Raw genomic sequence first — 23743 nt, 5'->3', positions numbered from 1 at the left:
TCCCTACTGGAAAAAAAAGAAAAGAATCAAAACAAAGACAGAGTCTGCTGATCCACCAATAGTGGGCTTGTTGTCAAGAGTGAATCCTGCTTTAGCTGCTAGAGTAATGGTGGGCCATCTATTGGATTAGTGGAGGGATTTCACTGTGGTATTAATCTGAGAAGACAGCAGGCGACCGAGGCTGGCCTCAGACTGAGCTGTTGTGTCTTTCAGCCTCTGGCTTTCACTCGGCTCGCTGTTTGTCCTCCATCTGACGCACCAAAGCAAACTGAACCCGAGACCTCGCAGCCAACATGAACCTTTTCTGCTTTTCTCTGGTAAGATGCATGCATTTGTCTTCTTTACAGAACAGTCTGTGTGTGAGTCGCAGAGTAAAAGAGAAACTTGAGTTGCAAATCTGAGGTTAGCCACAAGAAATATATCGTGAAGATCAATAAATAACACACTATGCATACCTAAATGTGTGGGAAGCTACAGAGTGTCTATCTAGGTTTTTAATCGCAGTTTTCCTACAAAGAAGCAAAACATGATGCTAAAGCGCAGCACTAATCTAATGAGAATGGTTGCTGCTACATCTTCTCGGTAAATAGATCATTGATAACCTGCTGCAGAAAGTTTGATCATTAGACAAGTCCTCCTGACACCGACCTTGTCTTCTTATCTTCCTTTGTCTGAAAACTTTAAGCTTTGTTTGCCATAAAGTTTTAAGCAACATTTCACAGCAGTTCTTTTATTACAGTATGTATTTTGAAGCCCTGGTTTATGTATTACTGACAAATTTCTTTATGCCTACAAGTGCTGTTAAAAGTGTTTATTAATGAAGCCACAAAAGCTAAGATAAGAAGCAGGAATACACACGTGTGCACAATATACACATGGGTACCTCAGATGCTCCTGCAGCTGTCATGCTGCACGTGGGGATGTGACATGTGGGTTGGATACTTTAAACTTGTCTCTGCACAGATGTTGGGGATGTTTACAAATGATCAGACTGATTCATCATTGCCTAGAATCTCTAACGGATGTCGCACCTTTTAACCACTCTGCTCAAATAGCACATACAGCAAGTTTTCGTGCTGCCCGTTAACCCAGGTAGAAATCTAGAAAAGAGAAAAAACAAACACAGCAGCAAAGCAGCAGCATCTCAAAATACACACTTGTTCCCCTGCAAATACAGGAACTTACACTTCATTTGGAAGCTTTTTGTTTAAACCATTTTGCACTACATCTTACATTTTGAGTACTCTGTAAAGACCTGTTATTGGCCCACAGTCATATGAGTCAGGGATTGATTTTCTAAAAGATGGAGGACTCCAGTTCTGTCTCAGACCACTCATTAAGAATTTTGTGGTTTGGTTTAACCAGGAATGGTTGAGTAGAGAAAGAATACAAAATCAATACTCTGCACTATCTTTTATCATGTACACCGATGAGACGTCACAGTACAGTCAAGATGAGCTGACGAGAGAAATTGGTTATGCGTTCCTAGAAGGAATCCCAACGAATCAAACAAAATTTAATCCACGCTGAAATCAGTTCTGTCGAAATTCCCTCATCCATGGTTGACAAGCAAATTTAAAGGAGCTTTGGAGCAGCATTGGTGACATTTCCCTGCAGTCATATCAAATCCTCATAACTACAATTTTCATATTTTGCATCTGATTACAATGAAATGCAGATTTATGTGCTGGAAACATGGATGGAAACAGATGAATTTCATATCCGGCTGCCAAACTGCAGCCCTCTAACAACTGTGTGTCTTTTTGTCTGTCCACTGGGCATCAGGAGGGATCTATGGACAGCCTGTACGAGGCGGTGCAGAGCTCCAGCGACGGCCCACCACAGCCTGTCCCGAGCCGCTCCTCCAGCCGCTCGTGCAGCCGCTCCTGCAGCCCGGCAGTCTTGCTGAATGATGGCACAAAGTGGCGAGGCTCTGGAAGATCTATATCCATGGTGTGTGTCATGAAAATCTCGTACATTGAAGCATGTTGTACAGACTGTGAGCGGTGCGGGCTTGTGAACAATCATGACCAGATTGTATGGGGTCACGGCCTTGAGGAGCTGTGACATGTAACCAGATTGAACCTAAAAAAAATAAAGCTGATTATTAAATGATGAGCAGAGCCAGTTGACAGCTGCCTCTGAGGCGAGGCCAAATGTTCAGTTTCAGTGAATCTCTACATGAATCAGCTGGAGGATTTTGTTGAATGTGGCAAGTTGCTCATTTAGTACAGACAGCCTTAAATGCTTTGTTTTCTTTCAGGAGATGCCTCAGACGCAGAGAGCCAACTCGAACAAGAAGAAAAGAAGGTGAGCTCAGACGTAAATTACTCAAGAATGTTAAGATCGTCCTATATGCCCCACATTACAATGCTTTAAGCTCGAAGCTCAATCTGCTCTATCTCCACATATTATGTATGTCACTCCGCTTCGAACGGACAGGAAAATTGTATTAAAAACATCAAGTAATCCTGGAAGGAATTAAGGCTTCTGTTCGTCTAGTGTGTGCTGTGGCCTTATTTCTCTTTCTTTTGTTGGTCGAGCGTGCAGAAAGCATAAAGCTGCCCTGCCAGTGACAGAGCTTTCCCATTGAGTAATAATATGGCTTGAAAGGCTCCCTGTTTATTTTCGCTGTGGGTTAATACTGTAAATCCTTCCTGCAGCAGAGCAGAATAAATTGGAATGCTGCGCTTAAAGAAGAGGGATTGACGTCCGTAAGACACAATAGGAACCAAAAAAATCTATAAATTGTTCAGCTTTGTTGACAGAGAACTGTATTTTGAGAAGAAGGACCCTTCACACTGTTGGGCCAGCAGAAGGCAGATTACGGCTTTGGGCTAGCTGGACTAAGCGGATTCAAGGTCAACACCTTTTACTCCCTTGGCCTTTCTTTGGACAACGTACAACTTTGTTGACGCTGTAAACGCAAAGAAAGATTTAACACAGTGGACATCTGCACAGCATGAGTCTGCAGTCTTGTGGTCATGTTTTGTGGTTTATGTGCTCCATAGTTGCCTTTTTGAAGTCCCAGGCTCTTTACTTTGTGTTGTGAAGAAAATAATAATGTCTAATTTGTTTTAAATAAAAATAATAATCCAAGATAATGAAATATTTCTTTGTTATTTTACTTTTAGGACACATATATCCAAATCTGCATCAGATAATGAAACACTAGGTGAGTATAACAATTTCTAAACTTCACTTTTTATTAGTGCTAAAGTGTAACTTGTGCATAATGACTGTTTACAACATGTGTTACAGCCCTGACTCCCTTTCACAAACCCTGAGGTAGACTGCGATGAAATAAATGTGTATTTTGGAAGCTTCTAATATTATTTATATTCAAACTTCCAGCGAGCTACCAGGCTTTATGTCCGTGTCTCATAATGCTGATAATGATTTTACTATCAGTGGCTTCCATTCACTCCAACTTTTCGCTTTAAAACCTCCAACGCTCGTCTCTCTCCACGGCAGACACTCCCGGCTGTAATACTGCAGTGTGGCAGCATGCCAGGAGCAGAGAAGATTTAGTTCACATCGCCAACAATCACAATGAAGGTAAGCAGGAAATAAAGAGGCTAAGCTCATCTAAAGTTTATGCCAGCACTCATCTGGAGTCCCAGCAGGACGCTCAAAGGCAGGGTGGGGATTTCGAACCCAATTCAGCATTAAAAAATGACCCCAGACTATCGGCCACTGTGATCTTAAATGGGCGGGACCATTGAAATTCGCCTTTCTGTTAGTATAAAGTAATTTATCAGCCCATTTAATCTAAACCCTGAGATCTCTTAATATAAGAAGAAGAAGTGCAATTTTAGCAAACTGTCTCAATTTGTCTACATGAAAAAGAAATGCTGATGCAGTAAATGGAAAAAATGCTGTCAGCACAACTCTCTGTGCTTGGGTTTTAGGAAATAAATGAATACAAATAGAGAAAAGGTTCTGGATGCTCATTTGTCCAGACTGTTAATGGAAATACCCAGTTCTTTTTGGAGAGTTTCTATAGTAGATCATTCAATTGTTTACCTATTATTTAGTTACTTTGGTGTAGTATGAACAGCAATGGAGGGAGGTCTCTGTCAGCAGGACAAGCTGTAAAATGTAGCGAAATTCCAAAGATGTCCAGTGGGCCAGATTGGAGTCATTTTAGGGCCTGACTCTGGTCCCCAGGCCTTATGTTTAACATTGGTCGGGACAATATGCAATGATGTCGAAAACAACAAGTGAGAGAATGTTTAATTTAATTCTAAGATTTGCTAATCATTGAGGCAAATTCCTTAAAAAGTCCTCAGGTGTACACATTGTGTTGTTGCAGAGATGCGAAAGACGAAACACAGGACAGAAACCAGAGGTGGGAAAGGAAGTCATCATTCTGGCACCAAGAAAAAGGAGAAACAGACCTCAAGCCAGGTTAGAAGAGTAGTTTCACTTTTAGACTGTTTCACTCAAAACCCTCTCTGCAGACATGTTTCAGTCATGCAATGCATTCAGATCTTTGTGGGTACCACAGCGGTATCAGTTTGGTTTTAGGTTTTAAGACCATTTTGTTCATTTGGTTGGCTGGTTTTAATGCCTACTCTGAAGTTTATTGCTCCCAAAAGGCTGATAAATCTGTGCCAGCATCATGTTTGAGCACCTTCGACACACCACAGCAGAGCATTTAACAGCACCGACACCACCACCTGATGTGACTTGCTGAGAGCTACCGCTGGCCCAAATGGCACAATCTTTTAGCACAAATGCTGATTGGGTTTTAATACAGTGCAGATGGTTCAAAGAGGGGTGCACCTCTCTGTGTAATCTCTGGACCACATGGCAGAGAGGGATGTGAAAACTCTGTGTGTGCGTGCGTGCTTAGAAAGGTTTAAAGGCCTCATGCCAGGTTTCTCAGTGGCCAATCTACCTATTGCCATCATAGTTAAAAGAAAACAAAGCATAGCTTGCCAAAACCGGTTCAGCAGCATTTTTCCTTCCTCAAAACACATTATGACAACACTGACATTGTCACATGATCGCTGAGCGCATATCTGCAAAGACTTATAATGTTTACAAATCTTGCAATCCTGTTATCCTTTGTTAATTGAATCTCATTACTATTAATGGTAATGAGATTTTCCTCACCCATTCAACTCTGCCTGTTTGTAGTAGTCCTGCACAGCTCTCCCGTCTAACAGAGAGCAGGCACCCTTGCTATCTGTCTCCTCACAGATCTAAACTAGAAGTCAGTGGACCAGCTGAAAGAATCTAAACTCAACCCCCTAAATTTTCCATTGCTCTCATCAAGCCTGTTAAACACTCCCTGCCAGAAGGTCACACACAATGAATCAATGTTAAGGGGTGTGGGATATTAGAGGTTCTGGAATGAAAGTGTTTAAATGGTGAGTGTGTGTGCATTTGTTTATCTTTTCAGAGTGTCCATGCCAACGGAGTGGCAACAGAGTCCAAAGCAGCTGTCAGGAGAAACCCCAAAAACAGCAAGAAAGCAGGCGGGAAAAGTGGGAAAGAAGGGACAAAGAAAGCAAACAGCTCCAGAGGTAGGAGCTTTCACCAACATTAACCATCATTTCAAACTCTTGGTTGCACCTTTATTCACAGTGGTTAACACAGCAATCAGCTGTTTAATATTTTAGACCGGACACAACCCCAAATGGCTTTGTGTCTCCTTCTAGAATCAAACCAGGTATCTTTAGCTCGTTACGCAAACGTGTAAAGCACTATAGTATATTTAATACAAAAGAATTAATGTCTAGTAATCATCAGTAAATTTAAAATGTATTCACGGTACAAATTACATGTCGGAAGATTGGTGGTTCAATCCATGTCTGCATGCTAAAGTATCCTTGAGCAAGACAGGCTACTGAACCCTGAGCTGCTCAGGATGCATTCATTGCAGTGTGAGTGTGTGTGAATGAGTAAATGAGGCAAGCGCACACTAAATGACAACTTTAACATTTAATATAGTGTTTTATGCATTGACATCATAGCTGATAAAAGTAATACTTGCATTATGATGATGTGAAAACATCTAACACTTCGTGTATCTCTTAATCATGACCAAAGGTTTTTGTGGTTTTGTAGAACAGGTTTCATTCTTGCTGCTGTTTTCATTCCCAGAGGGTCAACTTTAACTGTTTAGTCAAAGTCACTGATAGCGCACCGGACATCCTTTAGTGTCGCCACTGTGACCTGTTGTAACAATAGTGACGTTGCTCCTAACTTGTTGCATTTTAAACCAAACCACAGTCTCTTCCTGAACCTATTTAAAACACTAGTGAATAAAATTCAGTTTTTCAGCATTTACTCTAACCTTCACCTACACCCCGCTGCCTTAAAACAAAGATCAGAAACATTGCTTACAACTTTACAATAGTAAAAGAGTTTTTTTTTTTAAATGATATTGTTATTTTTAAATCTTGCCTTTGTCCTTCCTGACGTTTCTAGAATTTCTATGACTCTATGACTAAGAAAGATTTTGGCTCAAAATAGCAGAACAGCTACAGTTATGTGGCAACTCCAGTTAATGCCCTTTAAAAAAGTAATCAACTTTAAATTCTACTTCTGCTTTTAAGAGTTGCAGCACCTTCAAATTACGTGTCTGCGGCATCCTCACATCTCTCAGAGGGCCACAGCCGTTCAGGATGTGAGGGTTACAAAAGCCAAGGACATACTACACATACTCTGTTTGGCCAACCTCCTGTTTCCTCCTCTCTTTTCGGTACTGCTTCGACATGTAAAGTGATCCTCACAGTGAACTGTCTCATTTGACTAAGTCATTTCCAGTTCAGTTTAACTCTGATGAGGGTTAAACAGCAAATCATTGCATCATCTAAGTTAAATAAAGTTACACTTGAGTCTGATCCCAGTTTGAGAATGGTGAGAATTGTTGACTGTAAGTCACTTTTTTTCTTGTCCCCTCTCTCAGTGTGCTCCCCACCTGGCATGATGAGCCCACAGATGGGACACCACTTTCCCGAAGTGCCGTACAGATCAGACAGGAGGCCCTACCCGGGTAAATTCTCCACCCTCCCCTCTCAGGAGAACACAACCCCAGGCCGATGCACTGACATGGCCAGCCTTCCCGGTGGAGCGACGCCCACCCACCACCAGCGGTGGAGTAACCCTGCTGACAGCAGTCTAGCCTGGGGGACCGTACAGCACACCTGCCGCAGGCCTCTAACAGAGTATCGCGTCTACTCCCATGACTTCATCACGGCGCACGTGAAGGAGTGGGAAGGAAGACAGGAGCACCGGCAGGTAGTGGCCCAGGATGGTTGCTTGAAGCAGGACTGTAAACCTGAGATTCCCCCAAGGGTGCCGCGATCTATCACTGATGTGGACCTGTCCGAACCAAATGTAAGTTTCATGCTGATTGCCACACAGTACTGAGACTGAACTAAAGAGCAGTGAACTAAAAATGGCAACAGTTTTTCAAGGTACTCAGCAGATTGGTTGTCCCAAGAGAACTTCCTCTGAGTGTTTCAGCTGCCTTTCGACCCAGGCTGACTGGATGACGCTGAGCTGAGGGTTTTGTGGTGGACATGTGATCAGCTGTAGGATTCATATCTGTCTTGTCACTCAAGATAGTTGTCTGTGGTTTGTCAAATGCAGTCGAATGCATTTAAGACCAATTAGGTGCCTTGCTGATGACATTTTGTGGTCTATGAGAATTAATTCTGGTCACTATGTCAGCGCTATTGACATGTCCCCAGCCTCCTCCCATACAGAACATTTTGCATTTTCTTTAAAAACGTCTCCTACAGATGCTAATATTGGTTGAACATTGAGATGTAGGTGTGGAAATTGATGACTTTGTGGATTTTCCTCATTGCGCAGCTCATTGCTAACATCACGCAACGGAGTGCACATTTGCACGCACATGACATCTCTCAAAGCTTTAGACTCTAAGCGATACTCGGTGAGCACGTGTGGCGTGTGAGCCATGTGTTACGCAAAAACAGTTGTCAAAGCCCAGGATGACTAGGGAGAAAATTGTCTGATGAAAACAACCATCCAGTGCAGAGATTACAAAATCCCCATGGATCTGTGGTGTCATTCGTTCTTAGAGTCAGAAAGTCATTTAACAGAGAATAAATCCCCAGAGGACTATAAACAGAGATGGCGCAGGGTGTTAAGACTCTATCTTGTCCTTTTACGAACTTCCCGTGAGATAGTGATAAGAAAAGAAAACAATCAAGTGAAGTGGTTTTAATTTAATTTCCTCTGAATTTGCTTATTTCTTGTTTTGTCACTGGGGAAGTTAACATTAGCTCTGCAGAACTAACAGTGCACACAATGCATGTCAGAACAGTTTTGATATACTTTTGGCATAAAACTGTATCTCAACAAAATATTTCAATGAAGATAGGGTGGATTTTTTTTTTTAAATCAGACAGGAAACCACTAAAGTAAGAAATTTAAAATCTTGATCTAGAACAAAATGAGTTTCTTTTGTTGTTGTTGTTGATTGCAAGCAGCAGGATTAGACTGAGGTTTAGGTCTGCAGAATTCCCTTTTCCACAACCGACCGCAGTGTAAACATGGCAAATCCCCAATGTGGCGACATGAGAGAGGCAAGGTGGAATCCTGTGGAGGCTAAAAACTCCCTCACCTTTTCTGATTCAGTGGAAACACTATGAGTGTGTGGGTGTGTTTGTAGATAAGAGTTTTGTAACTTTTATCATTCGTCACCGATTTTAGAAAAAGGGTGACTTGTTTTAGTGTATCCAAAAAGACATAAAGCCAAAAAACCCTCAGTTCCACACCGAGAGGGGAGGTCGACCGGAAGGTATTTCGACACACCAAAGTTGCCACTTTCAGCTGTTCCTCTGTCATAAATCCACACTTCCTCAAAAGCGTTCTGCCCCACATTAGGAAATGAACTCAGAAGAATAATTACTCCAGCATCATTTACCGCAACAGAGTTCCCCATTGCTGATAAAAGGGAAAATTTGAGGTATATTGAAAGAAGAATTGAATTAAACAAAAGAGGTTTTGTCTTCTTTTTATTCCTGAACTACATAAAATAGCTTTCACTGTGAAGCTTTTAGCCTCATTGGATAATTGAACCTGAGTTGAGTGGCTACATGTATATGATTGTGGCATACTTATGCACAGTTACAGACCAACATGGTGGTGTGGCTCACCATCAGCGTCTAAAAGACGAGTAGCAGATACAAGACAGATGTTTGAACAAGCAAATGCCACATTTATAAAACTGAAGTGCCGCTATTCCTGGAAGTGGTTCTAGTTGTTTCGCTGAGCCGGCCACAAAATGCACACATAAGCATTCGTATTTTTCCCCTTTCAGAGCTGCACTGAAAGAAACAGTGTGAATTGCCTCACATCCTGTGCGTTCTAAGGAAGTGAGCCAGCCAGCCCATCAGACAGATAATCTGTGTGTCAATTAACACTTCTCTGTAGAGGAGTACAGCAAAGACAAGAGCAAAGGACTAAGATCCGACTAACACCTTGAAAGAAAAAAAAAGGAGTTAGAAAATGTTACAGAGGGCTGCATCTAATGTGTCAGACAAAGCAAGGAGCAAACCAAAGGTGGGTGAAAATAATTATGATCAAAGCTTCAGGGTCCAAATTTCACTTGTGACATCGACTCCGTTACAAATTTGTAGAAGATGAGGCTCAATCTAACATCACCAATTATTGAATTAAAAACTACAGTCTGCTGGAAGCAGCGCGATGTTTTTGGAGAATATGTCACAGTTCATTTTTTAAATGGTGAAGAAAGTCTTTAAAATAAAACCTTGATTTCTGCCAGTGTATTTTCAGTCAGAGAGTGCACTCAGAGCTGCATTAAATCAGTCTGCACAGGGCTGTCTAGGAGTATGGAGCTCATATTTAACCAGGATTTCCAGGGATTATTCATTTATATGATTATTTTTGGTGCTGTGCTGGGGAGATGATGGAGGCTTGGGAGAGATTAGGCTGACTATTAGTTTTATGAAAACCCGGGGGGGGGGGGACTGAAAGAATTAAAATTGAGCCAGAGCAGCAACGACTTGTCGTGTCACCAGTGCGCTGAGGGTAAACTGGTTTTATCAACGTACTTGTGTATTCGTTTAAGTTTAAAACACAAGCTCTCATTTAGTGTGTACTTGACTTAAAATCGTAGATTTTAAAGGAAGGGTTTTTTTTCTTTTCTTGTTGGTTTTTGTCTTGTCCTAGATGTTTTAAGACTGTTAAAAGAAAAACTGATTATATTTGGCCTGTGAAATCTCGGGTCACAGCACGATTGTGCTATTCAGACGTTGTTTAGCCGTCTTTGTGTGACATCTCTTTTTACCCTTCCCCACAGCGCTCCACAAGCTTTGGCAAATTTGAAGGTCTCAGACATCACTCATCACAGGCCAAACCGAAGGAAAATGGAACCGCTATGGTTTGTAGATGTGCTTGTTTTTCACTTTTGTAACCCTGATGTCAGCAAAATTTACTTCAATAGCAATAATAGTGTAACCGATGCATGAGACTGCCATACTTAATGCAGGTTTTTCACTCATACATTAAAAAGCGGACTGAAAGCGACACACTGGATTTTTTGAGAACAGAAAAACATGTTGTCAATACTAAATATAATTGTAGAATTGTAGAAAAGAAAAAGAGTTGGTGTTTTGTTTTTGTTTGTTTTTATTTTAGGTCGTATTCCTTAATATCCCCGTTCAGTTTGTACTAAACCATGTTTCTTCACACAGGTCACAGAAGAATGTGAAAGTTCAGACCCAAACAACTCAGCTGGACTCCGGAAGAAGATGAAGGAGATTTCACTGACCATGCGCAGAAAAATGGGCAAAAAACATGCCAAGTCTTTATCCGAGGAGACAGTGAGTCGCTGAATCACTCACACACACTTTTACATCAATTAACCGAGCACTCTGATAAGGTTTTTGACCGTTCACATACACACATTAATGCTTTAGTTCTCCAGCGCTGTTTTATTCTAAAGAATTTGTGCGCAAGTGATCAAAAAGTCCCTCAGCGTGCAACAAATTCGAGGCCACGGACATCACTTACTGCAAACCTGCTCTGTTTATCACTTTCATCTCCTCTGAAACCACATCCTCAAACTGTGACGCAGTTGTTGGCGATATTTAGATGACTGTTTGCTGTCATCTGCATCGAAAAGTGTCTTCCTGCAGTATCTGTGTTTTTCTCAAACAGCGATTGAAAGATAAGATGTTTTGATTAGCTTTGGAAATTTCATAGCCTACACCTCCACCTCCACTTTTACATGGAGTCGTTCGAATAGTCTGCCTAATTGTGCACACTCCGTCCCTGTTTATCTGTTTATGTAACGTTGCTGCCTTTTAAAACCGTGGGCCTTGTCGTTTTTTTCTTTCCTTCAGGGCGATGACACAGACAAAGAGCCAGATGCAGAGACAGAAAGCAGCCCTCCAGCTGAGAAAAACTCCACACAGACAAGCAACTCCTTGGAGAGTCTTTACAGTGGCCAGAGCTCCTCCAGTAAGTATCTGCTCATAATGCACACCCAGACATAGTGAATAAATGTGTGGTGTTAACCAGTAATACTCTTAGATGAGTGTGTAATCCTCCTGTGCTGTGTTGTGTTTGTGGGTTCAGGTGGTGTGACCAGTGAGTCCAATGGCTCTGGTCAGAGAGACAGTCTGAGGCTGGAGGAGGACGGCTCGTATCACGGACAGTTCTGTGGCCGAGCTCGAGTCCACACGGATTTTGTTCCCAGTCCATATGACACGGACTCCCTCAAACTCAAGGTAACTCTCCATGTCCACGCTTTACATGGACATGGCTGTACTTAGACAGGGAAACATCTGCAGTAACAATGAAGCAGTCTCAACCATCTTTTAATAGATTTTTTTTTCCAAGGTTGGTGACATCATCAACATCATCAGTAAGCCTCCAATGGGCATTTGGACAGGCATGCTCAACAACAAAGTGGGCAACTTCAAGTTCATCTATGTCGACGTTTTGGTGGAGAAAGAAGAAGAAGAGGAGACTCCCAAAATCAGACAGCAGAAGCTGTGCAAAAGACCTCGACCTAAAACACTGCTGGAGTTACTGGAACGCTTGAATCTGGAGGTGAGGACCAGATCTGCTCACCTGGGGTCTTTTGTCTTAGTTTAGGGGACGAATCACAAAGTTTTCAAAGACTTAGTCATGACAGCAAAACATTTAAAGATTTGTGCTTTAGTTTTACAGTCGGTGGTTGCTCTTGTTTTAGGAATATGCTTCTGCACTGATGCTAAATGGCTATGAAACAGTGGAGTCCCTGATGCACCTGCAGGAGAAACATCTTATAGAGCTGAACGTCAAAGACCCAGAGCACAGACAGAAGCTACTCACTGCTGCTGAATACCACTACACAGAAGGTCAGAAACACACCGAGCAATCATTGTGACTGGTTCTAATGCTAACAAGTAACAATATGCAGCACTTAGTCAAGGGAGATACTGCTTCATAAGAGTTCACTCCTGAAAAATGAACATTCTGAAAAATAAAAATAAAGATCCTCTCATGAAGGTTTCAGTATTCAGAAGTGGGCTGCACAGACTGGCTCGCAGCAGAGATGCAGGAGTCAGCAAATGAGACTAACAATTTTTGTTAGCAGGCTCAATCGGTGTTATGTTAAGCCTGAAAGTAACACCACACTGAATGTGAAGCAGCTGTAAATACAATACAGTCTTCACAGAGACTGTATATTAAAGAAGCTAATAGCTACCTCACTTATTGTCAATCACAATTTTATTTAATAGCACATTTTATTATACACAAACTAAATGCTTTTAACATAATAGAAAAATACATAAAAACCTAAACCTTTGTTTCCAGTCCTACCCTTTATTTCCTGTCTGTAACCCGTCCCAGCAACCATAAAACAAAGAATAAAAACTGTACAATTGGCTCTCGTCTTTTAACCAGCAGTCATGAGAGTTACATTTTCTGAGTAAATAATAACTCTGTGTGTGTGTGTGTGTGTGTACAGACAGCAAAATCTTTGTCCAGTAATTAAATACAATTACATCCCTAAAGTCTTTTAAGCAGCATGTGGAGCTGCTTTGTTTGATTATGGTTAAAACATGGTAGAATTTACTCATTAGCCAATCAGAAGTGAGCATTCAAACAAACAGCAAGATAAGGTAAAGACTGTATTAAATAAAAACTCTCTTTTTTAAATTAAGAAAAATATTTTATATTTACCATAAATATAAAATGAATGGAAGTGTAATTCTGTCACTTTATTTCTGTGGGACAATAAAAAAGGGTTCACTCTGTAAATATGTGGGTAGAAACAGGTAAAGGCTGAGACATTTGTGCCGTAGAGAATAGAAATACATCATGCACACTGTGAGAAGCTTATTGGTGACTTCCTGTTACTTAGATAGAAAGTGCTTAACATGACAGAAGGTGTTCCTGTAATCTGAAGTCTGGAAGCAGTCTGACTGATTATCAGAAATCCCTGCATGAATGAAAGCAAAACTTTCCAAAACAATCCAATATGACAGTGGAAAAACATCCACAGGCCTTTTTTGTGGCTTCGTTCATGTTTTACTTTGTGTAATTTAAGCAGATGTGCACAAAGTCAAAGTAAATGTCAGTGTAATTTCTTTTTTAGCTCGGCTTGGTTGACAGTGAAACTAAACAGATGGCAGCTGCTGCAGCGTGACCCTGCCAAGCTCACATTAGACACCAGTAATTTAATCAAGCTGAGCTAGATTAGTCGGATTAGCGGCTTCTGTTAGTGAGTTTAAAAAACAATGAGGAAGAATATTTTTGCAGTTTACAGGAAAAAAAATTAGGTGACATATTTTCTTCTAGAGTTTCCTGCTTCAAATCATATGTATTTGGGTCATGTGACAACTCACCAGAACATCCTCTGGTCTGACACCAATAAGCAACATTTGCGATAATGCGTCACTATCATCGCAATAAATCATATTAAAATTAAACGGTGTCACCCTTCCGCATCTAAATATGGCTTCAATTCTGCAAAGTAGTACAGATTTGAATATTATGACATTTAATTGAATTCAGTTTGGTTTGTGGCTGCAGGTGATGATGTCAGGGATGCGGAGGAGCTCAAATCTTCCCACAGTCTGCAGGAGGAAGACAGCGACTGTCCCAGAGACTCGGGCTGCTTCATCCCGTCAGAGTGTTCAGACAGCAAGGAGGACACAGAGCCCGTCACAGACGCCGTGGAGTCCTAAAGCACATGTTTGTCATTTGTATACTTTGATCAGAGTTTAAGTTGCACATTTTCTTATGACTTTGATGAAAATGGTTTTAAAAGACTCATTCCATAACTTTCTGAAAATGTCACAATTGTATCCCTTGTTCCAGTGAGGGAACAAGGGATACAATTTGCTTTGTATATGCTAAAGCTTTCTAATGTGGAAGCTTTAGCATATACAAAGAAGAGACAATATTCTTAACTTCATATTATCTTTTTGTCACTTTATCACTATGATAGGTATAGGCATTGAGTTTTGGCAGTAAGTTGCCAAAATTTTGTCACATTAATGTCATTTGTATTTATTGCATTCTAAATCTTGAATTGTTTTTGCGTGTAAAGCTTTTATTTATCACAGCTGCATCATTTTGACCTTTCTTGTTACGTCTGATCTCTGTTTAACTTTCGGTCTACTTTCCTTTCCTGTGATTTAACAGCTGTTTGTATATTCAGATCTTGTCTGTAATGCATACTCTACAGATTGACAAGTATACTTTTTTCTGAAAGTGCATTTGAATGAGATTGTGTGTGAGAGAGCCTGTGTGTGAGCATTCCTGTGAAAAGGAGCATTCATTTATTTTCAAAACTTTTTGTAAATAAAGCATTTTAAAAATAGAGTTAAATATGTGGTTTGTGTTTATTTAAAGACTCTAAGTAATACAAGAGTACAGTCTCTGATAGAGCCAAGTCCACAAGTACATCTGTACACACGGATTGCACCTCTACATGAATTTAGCTTAATTACCACTAACACATGACCCTACACTGTGTTCACTGCATCATTCCATGTTTGGCACTGATCACCACCTGCACTCATATCTATCTACTTAGCACTTTTAATTCTTATGCTTATTTTTATTTTCATGTCTATTTTAGCTTAATTTATGACAGTATGTTTGCACTGAAGCACCGCAGCAATTTCCTAATGTTGTAAACCTGCTCAACATTTGGCAATAAAACCCTTTCTGATTCTGATTCTGATTAAATTAAGGTCTACTTTTAATAGTACTATTGCTAATACTACTACTACTAATAATAATAATAATAATATTTAGTTAATAATTAATTTATTATATTTTACTTTTATTTATTCATGTTTGTATCGATTGACTAATTTATTTAATTAGTAATTTATAAATAAAAAAATAATTGTTTCGCCTTTCCCTGATTGGTTAACCTCGTGCATACGTTTCAAAATGCTCCCTTTGCGGTTGGCGTTGCTAGCTATATGGGATTTGTAGTACAAAGCGGCCGATTTCTGGGTTTCTGGTAGCGTTTGCGTAAACGACGTAAACTACATTACCCAGCATTCCCCACGAGCCGTGCAAAGTTGACGTGTATTTTGTTGGTGAACTGAAAATTTCCCGTTTGTCGTCATCCAGTTGTCAAAAGCCGGACACGGTTTCGACACAGCTTTTAATACATTTTTTGTGAATTTTAAGCGTCCGTTGACTTCGTAACGGCTTGTGACGATGGCTGGAGAAATCTCCATGATTGGTGAGTAGAAGCATAGCCGTTTTAGGGTGCTAATTCATGAGCTAATAATGGTTTGGTCCACCTGTGATGCGCGTGCTGTTACCGTCCCACAGGTTCGGTGATTCTGGCCCTGTTCTTGGCTGGCTACCTGGGTCAGCAGTACCTGCCTCCCCCAAAACCCAAGGTGATCGGTTTGGACTTGGGCACCACCTTCTGCTCCGTGGGGGTCTTCCACCCGGGCAGCGGGGAGGTGGAGGTGATAGCGGATGAAGAGGGGAGGAAGAGCATCCCTAGCGCGGTCTCTTTCACCACCACCGCGGTGCTGGCCGGACACGAAGCCGTGGACCTAGCTGACATCAACCCCCAAAACACCATCTACGATGCCAAAAGGTTCATCGGGAAGATTTTTGAGCCAGAGGTCCTAGAGAAGGAGAGCGCTAGGTACCCGTTCAAGGTGGGTCATCCTGGGCTGGGTTTGGAAAGTTTTCAGCTCAGACAGGCAACCAATCTAGCCACCTTTCCTAACTATGTGTATGCAGTGATATTAGATCCACACTTTAAAAAAAAAGCATCCTCTCATCCTTCTCTTGCCATAGGTGATAAACAACAAGGGCAGTGCAGAGTTTGTGATCTCCACCAACCACACCTTCACCGTTACCCCAGAGTTCATCGGCTCCAGGCTGCTGCTGAAGCTGAGGAAGATGGCTGAGCGACAGCTGGGTGTGGTGGTGCAGCAGGCCGTCATCTCAGTGCCTGCAGAGTTTGATGAGAGGCAGAGGAACTACACAGCGAGGGCTGCTAACCTTGCTGGTCAGTTTACTAATGAGTCTCAAGACTGCACATAATTAAACTGGGTTTACAGAGAGCTTTACCCAGTCTTTGAATCCATTACAGCACTTCTTCTCAGGCATCATTAAAAACAACTCGTACCCCACATTAATGTTAGAAGTGTGTGCACGCTAACTCTTCCTTCGCTGTCTTCCAGGCTTGGCAGTCTTACGTGTGATCAACGAGCCCACGGCTGCAGCAATGGCCTACGGCCTGCACAAGGTGGACGTGTTTAACGTGCTGGTAGTGGACTTGGGAGGAGGGACTTTGGATGTGTCTTTACTCAGCAAACAGGGAGGCATGTTCCTCACTAGGGCAATGGCAGGTAATGTGCTTCACAGCTCCAGAAATAAAAGTTTGGTATAGTTGTAATAAAGTTGCGATAGACTAGCGACCCTTTCCAGGGTGTACCCTGCCTCTCGATAAACCCCACCATTCCTGACTGTAGAATATAATTTTAAAACACCGTGGTAACAAACAAGCAACGTTACATGCTTCTATATACTCTAGAACCTTTTTTTATGTTTGTCACACTTAAGTTTCTGATCATTTCATTTATTTATTTATTTCACACTTGGTTCAACAGTTTCAGCAGTCATCAAACAAATGTAAATATTAGACAAAGATGAGACAAGTAAACAAAAAAATGCAGTTTCTAAATGAAGGTGTTTGTTATTAACGAGGAAAAAATACAAACCTACTTGGACCTTTGTGTAAAAGTGATTCCACCCTAACCTAATAACTGGATGGGCCACCCTTAGCAGCAACAACTGCAATTAGGTGTCTTTTACAGCGCTGTGGAGGAATTCTGGCCCACTCATCTTTGCAGAATTGTTGTAATTCAGTCACATTGGTGGGTTTTTGAGCATGAACCATCTTTTTAAGATCATGCCACAGCATCTCAATCAGATTCAGGTCAGGACTTTGACTAGGCCACTCCAAAGTCTTCATTTTGTTTTTCTTAAGCCATTCAGAAGTGGACTTGTTGGTGTGATTTGAGTCATTGTCCTGCTGCAGAACGCAAGCATGTTTCAGTTTGAGGTCATGAACAGGTGGCTGGACAGGATGTTTTGGTAGACAACAGAATTCATGGTCCCATTTACCACAGCAAGTCTACCAGGCTTCTGAGGCAGCAAAACAGTCCCAGACCATCAAACTACCACCACCATATTTTACTGTTGGCGTTATGTTCCTTTTCTGAAATTGTGTGTTACTTTTACGTCAGATGTAATGGGACACGCACCCTTCAAAAAGTTCAGCTTTTGTCTTGTTAGTCCACAGAGTATTTTTCCAAAAGTCTTGGGGATCATCAAGATGTTTTCTGGCAAAACTGCGACAAGTCTTTTTTTCTTTTGCTCAGCAGTGGTCTTCGTCTTTGAAATATGCCTTGCATGCTAAATGACCTCATGTTTGTGTGTTTATTTTTAAAAAGCTGCATAGCTGCTGCTCTTCTGACTACCAAATAAGTGACTTACTGCATCTTGTGGTTCAAAGTGGTGTTAGGTAAGATTACAGGAGTACTGTGTCACTGTTGTTGTGGTGTCACCTCAGAGAAACGTTACGCTAAGGGTGGGGTGGGGGGTGGGGGTGGGATGGGGCATCGATACAGCATAGTATTGCGGTATTTTGTATGGCGACATTGTATTGATACAGGGACATCCATATTCAACATTTTATTAAATAAATGAAAAGAATTTGGGAAGACTGTAAACAAGAGGGCTCACCTCGTGCACTCCTGAGATGATGTTAGCCAAGCAAACTTACATGCAGTCCACTCGAATGTGTTAAAAACTATCCAACTAGCTTTGACAAATCTACCTACTTGTTCAAAGCAAGTTAACAGCTCAGCCACTCAATTAAAAATAGGACAGCAACTTGTTTATGTCTACAAAGAAATTGGTGGCTGCCTGGTGATTATATTGAATATTTTCACATTCTACGACATATTATAACTTGTGGCGACTACATTTTTTGGGTGTTGCACATTCCTGACCACTTTTGAACAAAAGGCAGTTGCACAGGTTGTCTGATAGGAGGCAACCTTTCTGCAAAACAGTTGCAGTCTGACTTGGACGGACTGCAATCACTTTGAGAATGTTAAAGGTTTGCAAATAATTGTATCATTTCTAAATGCAGACAGTCTGGTTGAGTCTTTGGCGATGAGCACAACTCAAGGGGACTTGACTCAACTGGCTGTCTGCTGAATGTAATCTTGTTGTATTTCTGCAGAACAGGATTCCTACTGGCAACCACTTGATACTCAAAAATCCCATCTGTTTCAATCATTACTCGTGAATGGCTGCAGAATGAAAGCACTTACTCTTTTTGATATACTCTGTATTGTGACAGTGTTGTATTGTGTATACTGTACCTCTATACTATCAGTCTATAATGTTAAAGGGCTCTTTTGTTTGTTTGCTTTCAGGCAATAATAATTTGGGAGGTCAGGACTTCAGCCAGAGGTTGCTCCAGTACACAACAGAGCGAGTCCGGCAGGAGTTTGGAGTCCCACCCACCCTCAAGGAGGACATCCACCATCTCCGGCAGGCTGTAGAAGCTGCCAAGCTCAACCTGACCCTCCAACCTAGCGTAACCATCCGGGTGCCCCTGCACCTTCGCACTCTCGACAGCTTAGACAGCTCCACTCCGCCTCCAGTTCTCTTCCAGGCCGTAATCACTCGCACGCTTTTCGAGGAGCTCAATGAGGACCTCTTCCAGAAGATTCTGGCACCTGTGGAGACCGTGTTAGCTGAGGGTCACTTGGACAAGGAGGAGGTGGATGAGATCGTTTTGGTTGGAGGCTCCACCAGGATCCCGCGAATTAGGAGGCTAATTAGTGAGTACTTTGGAAAGGAGCCCAACACATCAGTGGACCCTGACCTGGCTGTGGTCACCGGCGTGGCCATACAGGCCGGCATCATGAGCGGCTCCTGGCCTTTACAAGTCAGTGCCATAGAAATACCCAACAAAAATCTGCGCAAGACGAACTTCAGCTAATCTCTGTTCCAGTGTTTTATTAGTATTTCATGCTTCTTTAATGCGCTTCTTTAACATCTGCTGATGGGAGGGAAAATAAACACACACACAATAAACCCGTCACCAAAAAGCTTACGATGCACAGCGGTCCTTCTGCTCGGTTGTGGAAATCGAGTGGACATCAAAGAAAGCAGACGGTGTACTGAAACAACATTCCTCTACAGCGACTTGTAACATCAGAGGTGAACCGTCTGGTTTCACATTCTGAGTAACAGCTGCTTTTGTTGTGCGCAAACTTGCAGTAAGACAGTGTCTCTGTCACGTATCTGCTGCACCGTTCAGCTTCAGCAGTCGAGGCTTAGTGGCATCAGATACTTAACTTGTGTTCAGGGAACAGCCACACCTTTCGAAAACATCAAGACTAGCCAGTACTGCTCTAGCTATTTATTTATTTATGTGTAAATTGTGTGGGTCTGATTGTGTTCGTGTGAGAGAGACAATGCGTGTAGGTGTTTAATTGACCTTTAATTTGAGTTCTTAATTATGGACATGCCTTTCAAAGGAGCTGCTACATTGTTTGACCTGCTCCCTCAGAGGCCTTCGTCCTGTTCATAATTTTGTAGAAGTCACAGCAACTAAGTGAGACCAGTTAAAATGTGTCCATATGCTTTTAAAACACTCAAATGTAGTGTAACTGTGAGGTGCAGAGTTCAGTCAACAGATGAAGGTACGTGCTGTGGAAAGCCTTCGTTTTTTTTTTTTGTTTTGTTTTTTTACAGTACTGTAAATCATTAGCATCGTGAGAAAAATCCACATAAGGTTATTTGCCTTTAAAAGGGACTGAGGAAACGTGCTCAGTGTTGCACTTTAAGGACTCCACATGTTGACCAATGAGACTTTTTTGTGCAATAGAGCTGCTTTATTTAAATATTTGGGAGGACGGACTGCTTTTGCTGCTGTAGTTCAAGATGAGGATGACCAAAGCGTCACTCATCGGTGCCTTGTGTGTTTGATGCTGAGAAATGTGTTCCTGTCACATTTGGATATTTAAGAACGTGTTTGAACGAGATACAAGAAATTTTTGGTGTATATCCAATTTGGAAGTTCATCTCTGGAAAACAAACAGAAAAGCCGCTCTGATAGTTTTACTTTATTTCGACCAAGAATTCAGTGTGCCCACATTCCTTTGAAGTATCGCAAACTGTTTTTCCCCCCCTGTTGTAATTCATAAATAGGTGTATTCACACCTGCTTTTGTATTTCACATTTTGATGTGTTAGAGCCTCCAGTAAAGATACTGTATGAATCATTTCAATTCCTAACAGAAATAATACCAGGATCTATTTTTATATTGCAACTTTCACCAAGTTTAAGTGTATTTGCCTGAAAATGTCAACAGTCTGCTTTTTGACCTATTAAAAATGAGTTTCCGTCTTCTTCACTGTCCTTTCCTTTTGCAAAGTCAAACTTTTTTCAGTTTTGTATTTATGACTGTCGGGTACTGAGGTGGGGTGATGCAGATGAAGCTCATGTACTCATCTAAATTTTATCTGAGGCCTCTAATAGAAGGCGGAGAAGTTCAGAGAGTAGATGAGTGAAGCTGTAATACCTCCCATTAACATAAATACATTTAAGCTCTGACATACATGAGTTACTCAAAATAACAGTTTCACTTCTGCCAAGTGACCTTTACCAGATAACTTAAATAACCCTTTTTAAGATCTTAATGAGGACACTGCACCCTTCTGAGAATTATTGAACCTACACGCTTTACACTTATCCAGACAAACATGATTTCAAAAGCTGTGCAAGAGAAAAGGGAAATATAACCCAAAACACTTTGTTTTATTTCATTCCTTAAGACTTTAATTTAGAGTTTATAACATTTGCTTCTGAGGCACAGTAATACCCAACATAAGAAAACACAAAAAGGTAATCATCTCTTGACCTGTGCTGATACCAGTCGTATCCCTTAGATTAACTTGCAGCTTCATTTTCACATTTGGTGCCCACTTCATCTACCTCACAGCGGTCAGTTTCACAACAGCAACCAAGCTTTAGATGCATTTTGTTCGTCTGCACTGAAATACCACAAGACTTGACTGCTGTACTTGAACTCAAAGGCTGTACAGGAAGTGAAATCTAATAGGACCAGACTATTGCTAAACTGTCACGTAAGTTCAGATGCCTTTGTGGGCTAGAGCATCTCACGCATTAATCACCTTTTACATACAATTACACACTCAGCACTGCACACATTTATATACCCAGTCAGAAAACACATAATACACATTAAAAATGTACATTCACCATTTACCATAAAAACAGGAGCACAAGTCTCCCCCCCCCGGACCATTTAAACCAGGTGTACTGGGAGCACAGCTCACATGAGTCAGTAGAAGGGATACTTAGAGTTACATGCATTGGTAGGACAGCAGGGCTCTGAGCCTCTATCAAAATAATTCTCTTACATACACCATGTGAGTTTGTCACCTGGAGGAGAAGGCAGGACTTCTGTAAACAGCTTCTGAATTTTTTTTTCTTTTCTATTTAAATATAAATATTACTGTTGGTAAGTTTACTATAAACTACAGCATAGTGCTGCCAGGAGGCAGGATACAATGGGCTGTAAGCTATTAGCCCCATGCTGCGACAAAGCCACAATAAAAAATAAAATTCATCTGAAGAATATCTGATGGCGCTTAAAAGAATGAACTGCTTTGGGAAATTAGCTCAAAAGAAATAAAGAAAGTTGATCTTTGTAAAGAAACAGGCCATGGGAACTCAGAGGAACATTTGGAAGTGAGAGGAGGAGGAGACAAAATTCAATCAGTACAAAGTGCTCTTTGAAATTGTACAGTATGTGTGAGGGGGAGGAAAAATAGTACTATTTACAGAGTATACACAAGGATACTGCAGTCTGCCGGTTAATCGGGGCAGCAGAGGCAGAGAGACACTTTTACACTGATAAACTGGAATGACGGGATCGCCGAGTAGTGTTGTTTTCATCCTGTGAGGCGAGATCACTGGCTGATGCCCTGATTGGCGTAGTAGTCGTAGCTGTCTCCATAGAGCTCCTCGGCACTGCCAACTCCGTTCCTCACCTCTGGAGGGCGCCAAAGGACAAGAAACAAAACAACTTGTTTCAATGATACATTTCCAGCTCTTTCTGACCTCTTCTCATTTACACAAACATCTTTCCCCAGCAGGTTAACAACACTGAAGGATTGGAAAAATGATAAAGAACCACAAACAGCTGGCACTTACATCACTCACCTTTGACCTCCAGTACCAAGGGCTGTCTACACAGACTGGGACATGATTTTCCCCTGGCAGGATTTTGGGGGAGGACAGATGTGTGAAGGGATGGATGGATGCAGGTATGATGATGGGGAAAAAGGGCAAAGTAGGCAGAGAGGTGGAAGGTAACAAGGGATGCAACGGATGAAGGGAACAAAGGAAGAAGTCACTGCTTGTGAAGGATGAAAAGGTGCTGAACATCACACGGAGGATGTAGGAGGGAGGCTGTTACTGGGGCTGACCTTCAACATGGAAGAGAGGAAGAGGAGGACCAAGAAGATTTACAGACACTCAGATGCATGCTGGGATGGACTGGCATGCTATTTGGGCACCTGAAGTCTAAAAAACAGGTTATGGAGGTTCAAGAGCCCAAATTAATGAAAAATAAATAAATAAAGACTGGTAAATAATTCAATTTTTCTTTATTTCACTGCACGGGCCTTACCAGAGAAAATAAGTTTCTCCTTCATGACGTTGATGTCTCCACTGGACCTCCTGACCGCAGCATTCAGCATGATCTGTTCAGGGTTGTAGCTGCGCATACCGCTCATCCGATACCTGCAGTGTTTGCACAGGCTGCATCAGAAATCACCACGAGACACAAGGACACCCTAAAGACAGCTGCACTGGATTACAGCCTGGACATTTCAAATTGTAATAAGCAACCTGGTCTGTGTGCATGCCTCACTCTGTTAAAATGTACAGATTGGAACAAATTATGTTCAGGAATTGTTTGTTTGATACTTCACATGCTATGATGCAACATCCAACCGATATCGGTCAAGTGTATGAAGTATGGCGTTCAATTTGGAGGAAAAAAAACAAACGAACAAAAAACAACAGACTTCTCATAGTGTGTATATATGTATGTATAGGTACTGATCGGGTTTAATTGTAAGTAATAAGGTAAAAGCATCACTCCTTTATCTTTGGAAACACTTGAACGTAT

General features: G+C 41.5%; 3 protein-coding genes across 7 annotated transcripts in view; 2 read left to right on the top strand and 1 right to left on the bottom strand.

The window, feature by feature from the left end:
- Window positions 1-186: 186 nt before the first annotated feature.
- Window positions 187-14822, top strand: samsn1a (SAM domain, SH3 domain and nuclear localisation signals 1a). 2 transcript variants are annotated; one of them, XM_085380846.1, is made up of 15 exons: window positions 187-317; window positions 1786-1953; window positions 2264-2310; window positions 3135-3175; window positions 3475-3558; window positions 4316-4410; window positions 5411-5534; window positions 6923-7353; window positions 10310-10390; window positions 10704-10832; window positions 11355-11472; window positions 11590-11741; window positions 11854-12066; window positions 12209-12356; window positions 14038-14822. In XM_085380846.1, the coding sequence occupies exons 1-15, from the start codon at window positions 294-296 to the stop codon at window positions 14190-14192; spliced, it is 2010 nt and encodes a 669-aa protein (XP_085236972.1). In that variant the 5' UTR covers window positions 187-293; the 3' UTR covers window positions 14193-14822. The 2 variants fall into 2 exon arrangements, with proteins under 2 accessions (XP_085236972.1, XP_085236971.1); XM_085380845.1 differs by lacking the exons at window positions 187-317; window positions 1786-1953; window positions 2264-2310; ... (3 more) ...; window positions 5411-5534; window positions 6923-7353 and adding an exon at window positions 9391-9549 and having other exon boundaries at window positions 14038-14808.
- Window positions 14823-15544: 722 nt separating this feature from the next.
- hspa13 (heat shock protein family A (Hsp70) member 13) lies at window positions 15545-20274 on the top strand. The gene is made up of 5 exons (XM_085429522.1): window positions 15545-15712; window positions 15805-16145; window positions 16288-16501; window positions 16677-16844; window positions 18945-20274. Exons 1-5 carry the CDS (start codon window positions 15688-15690, stop codon window positions 19514-19516), a joined length of 1320 nt encoding a protein of 439 aa, XP_085285648.1. The 5' UTR covers window positions 15545-15687; the 3' UTR covers window positions 19517-20274.
- A 1044-nt stretch (window positions 20275-21318) lies between these two features.
- The window catches only part of gdpd5b (glycerophosphodiester phosphodiesterase domain containing 5b), a 42681-nt gene continuing 40256 nt past the window's right edge, over window positions 21319-23743 (bottom strand). The window contains exons 15-17 of one of the 4 annotated variants that reach the window (XR_014914785.1): window positions 23240-23352; window positions 22762-23133; window positions 21319-22600 (exon numbers count right to left, since the gene is read on the bottom strand). Coding sequence is in view for 1 of the 4 variants with exons in the window: in XM_085429521.1 (XP_085285647.1) it covers window positions 22518-22600; window positions 23240-23352 (196 nt within the window). In the remaining 3 variants the exon portion in view is untranslated. The remainder of the gene's footprint in view (window positions 22601-22761; window positions 23134-23239; window positions 23353-23743) is intronic. The other 3 variants (XR_014914786.1, XR_014914787.1, XM_085429521.1) reach the window with 3 other exon arrangements.

Source organism: Rhamphochromis longiceps, linkage group LG14 (genome assembly GCF_057381845.1).
Source record: "Rhamphochromis longiceps isolate RC_006_pf linkage group LG14, R_longiceps_female_GT1.1, whole genome shotgun sequence".
NCBI lineage: Eukaryota > Metazoa > Chordata > Actinopteri > Cichliformes > Cichlidae > Rhamphochromis > Rhamphochromis longiceps.
Note: the sequence above shows the minus strand (reverse complement) of the source record. Positions and strands in the feature narration are given on the sequence as shown.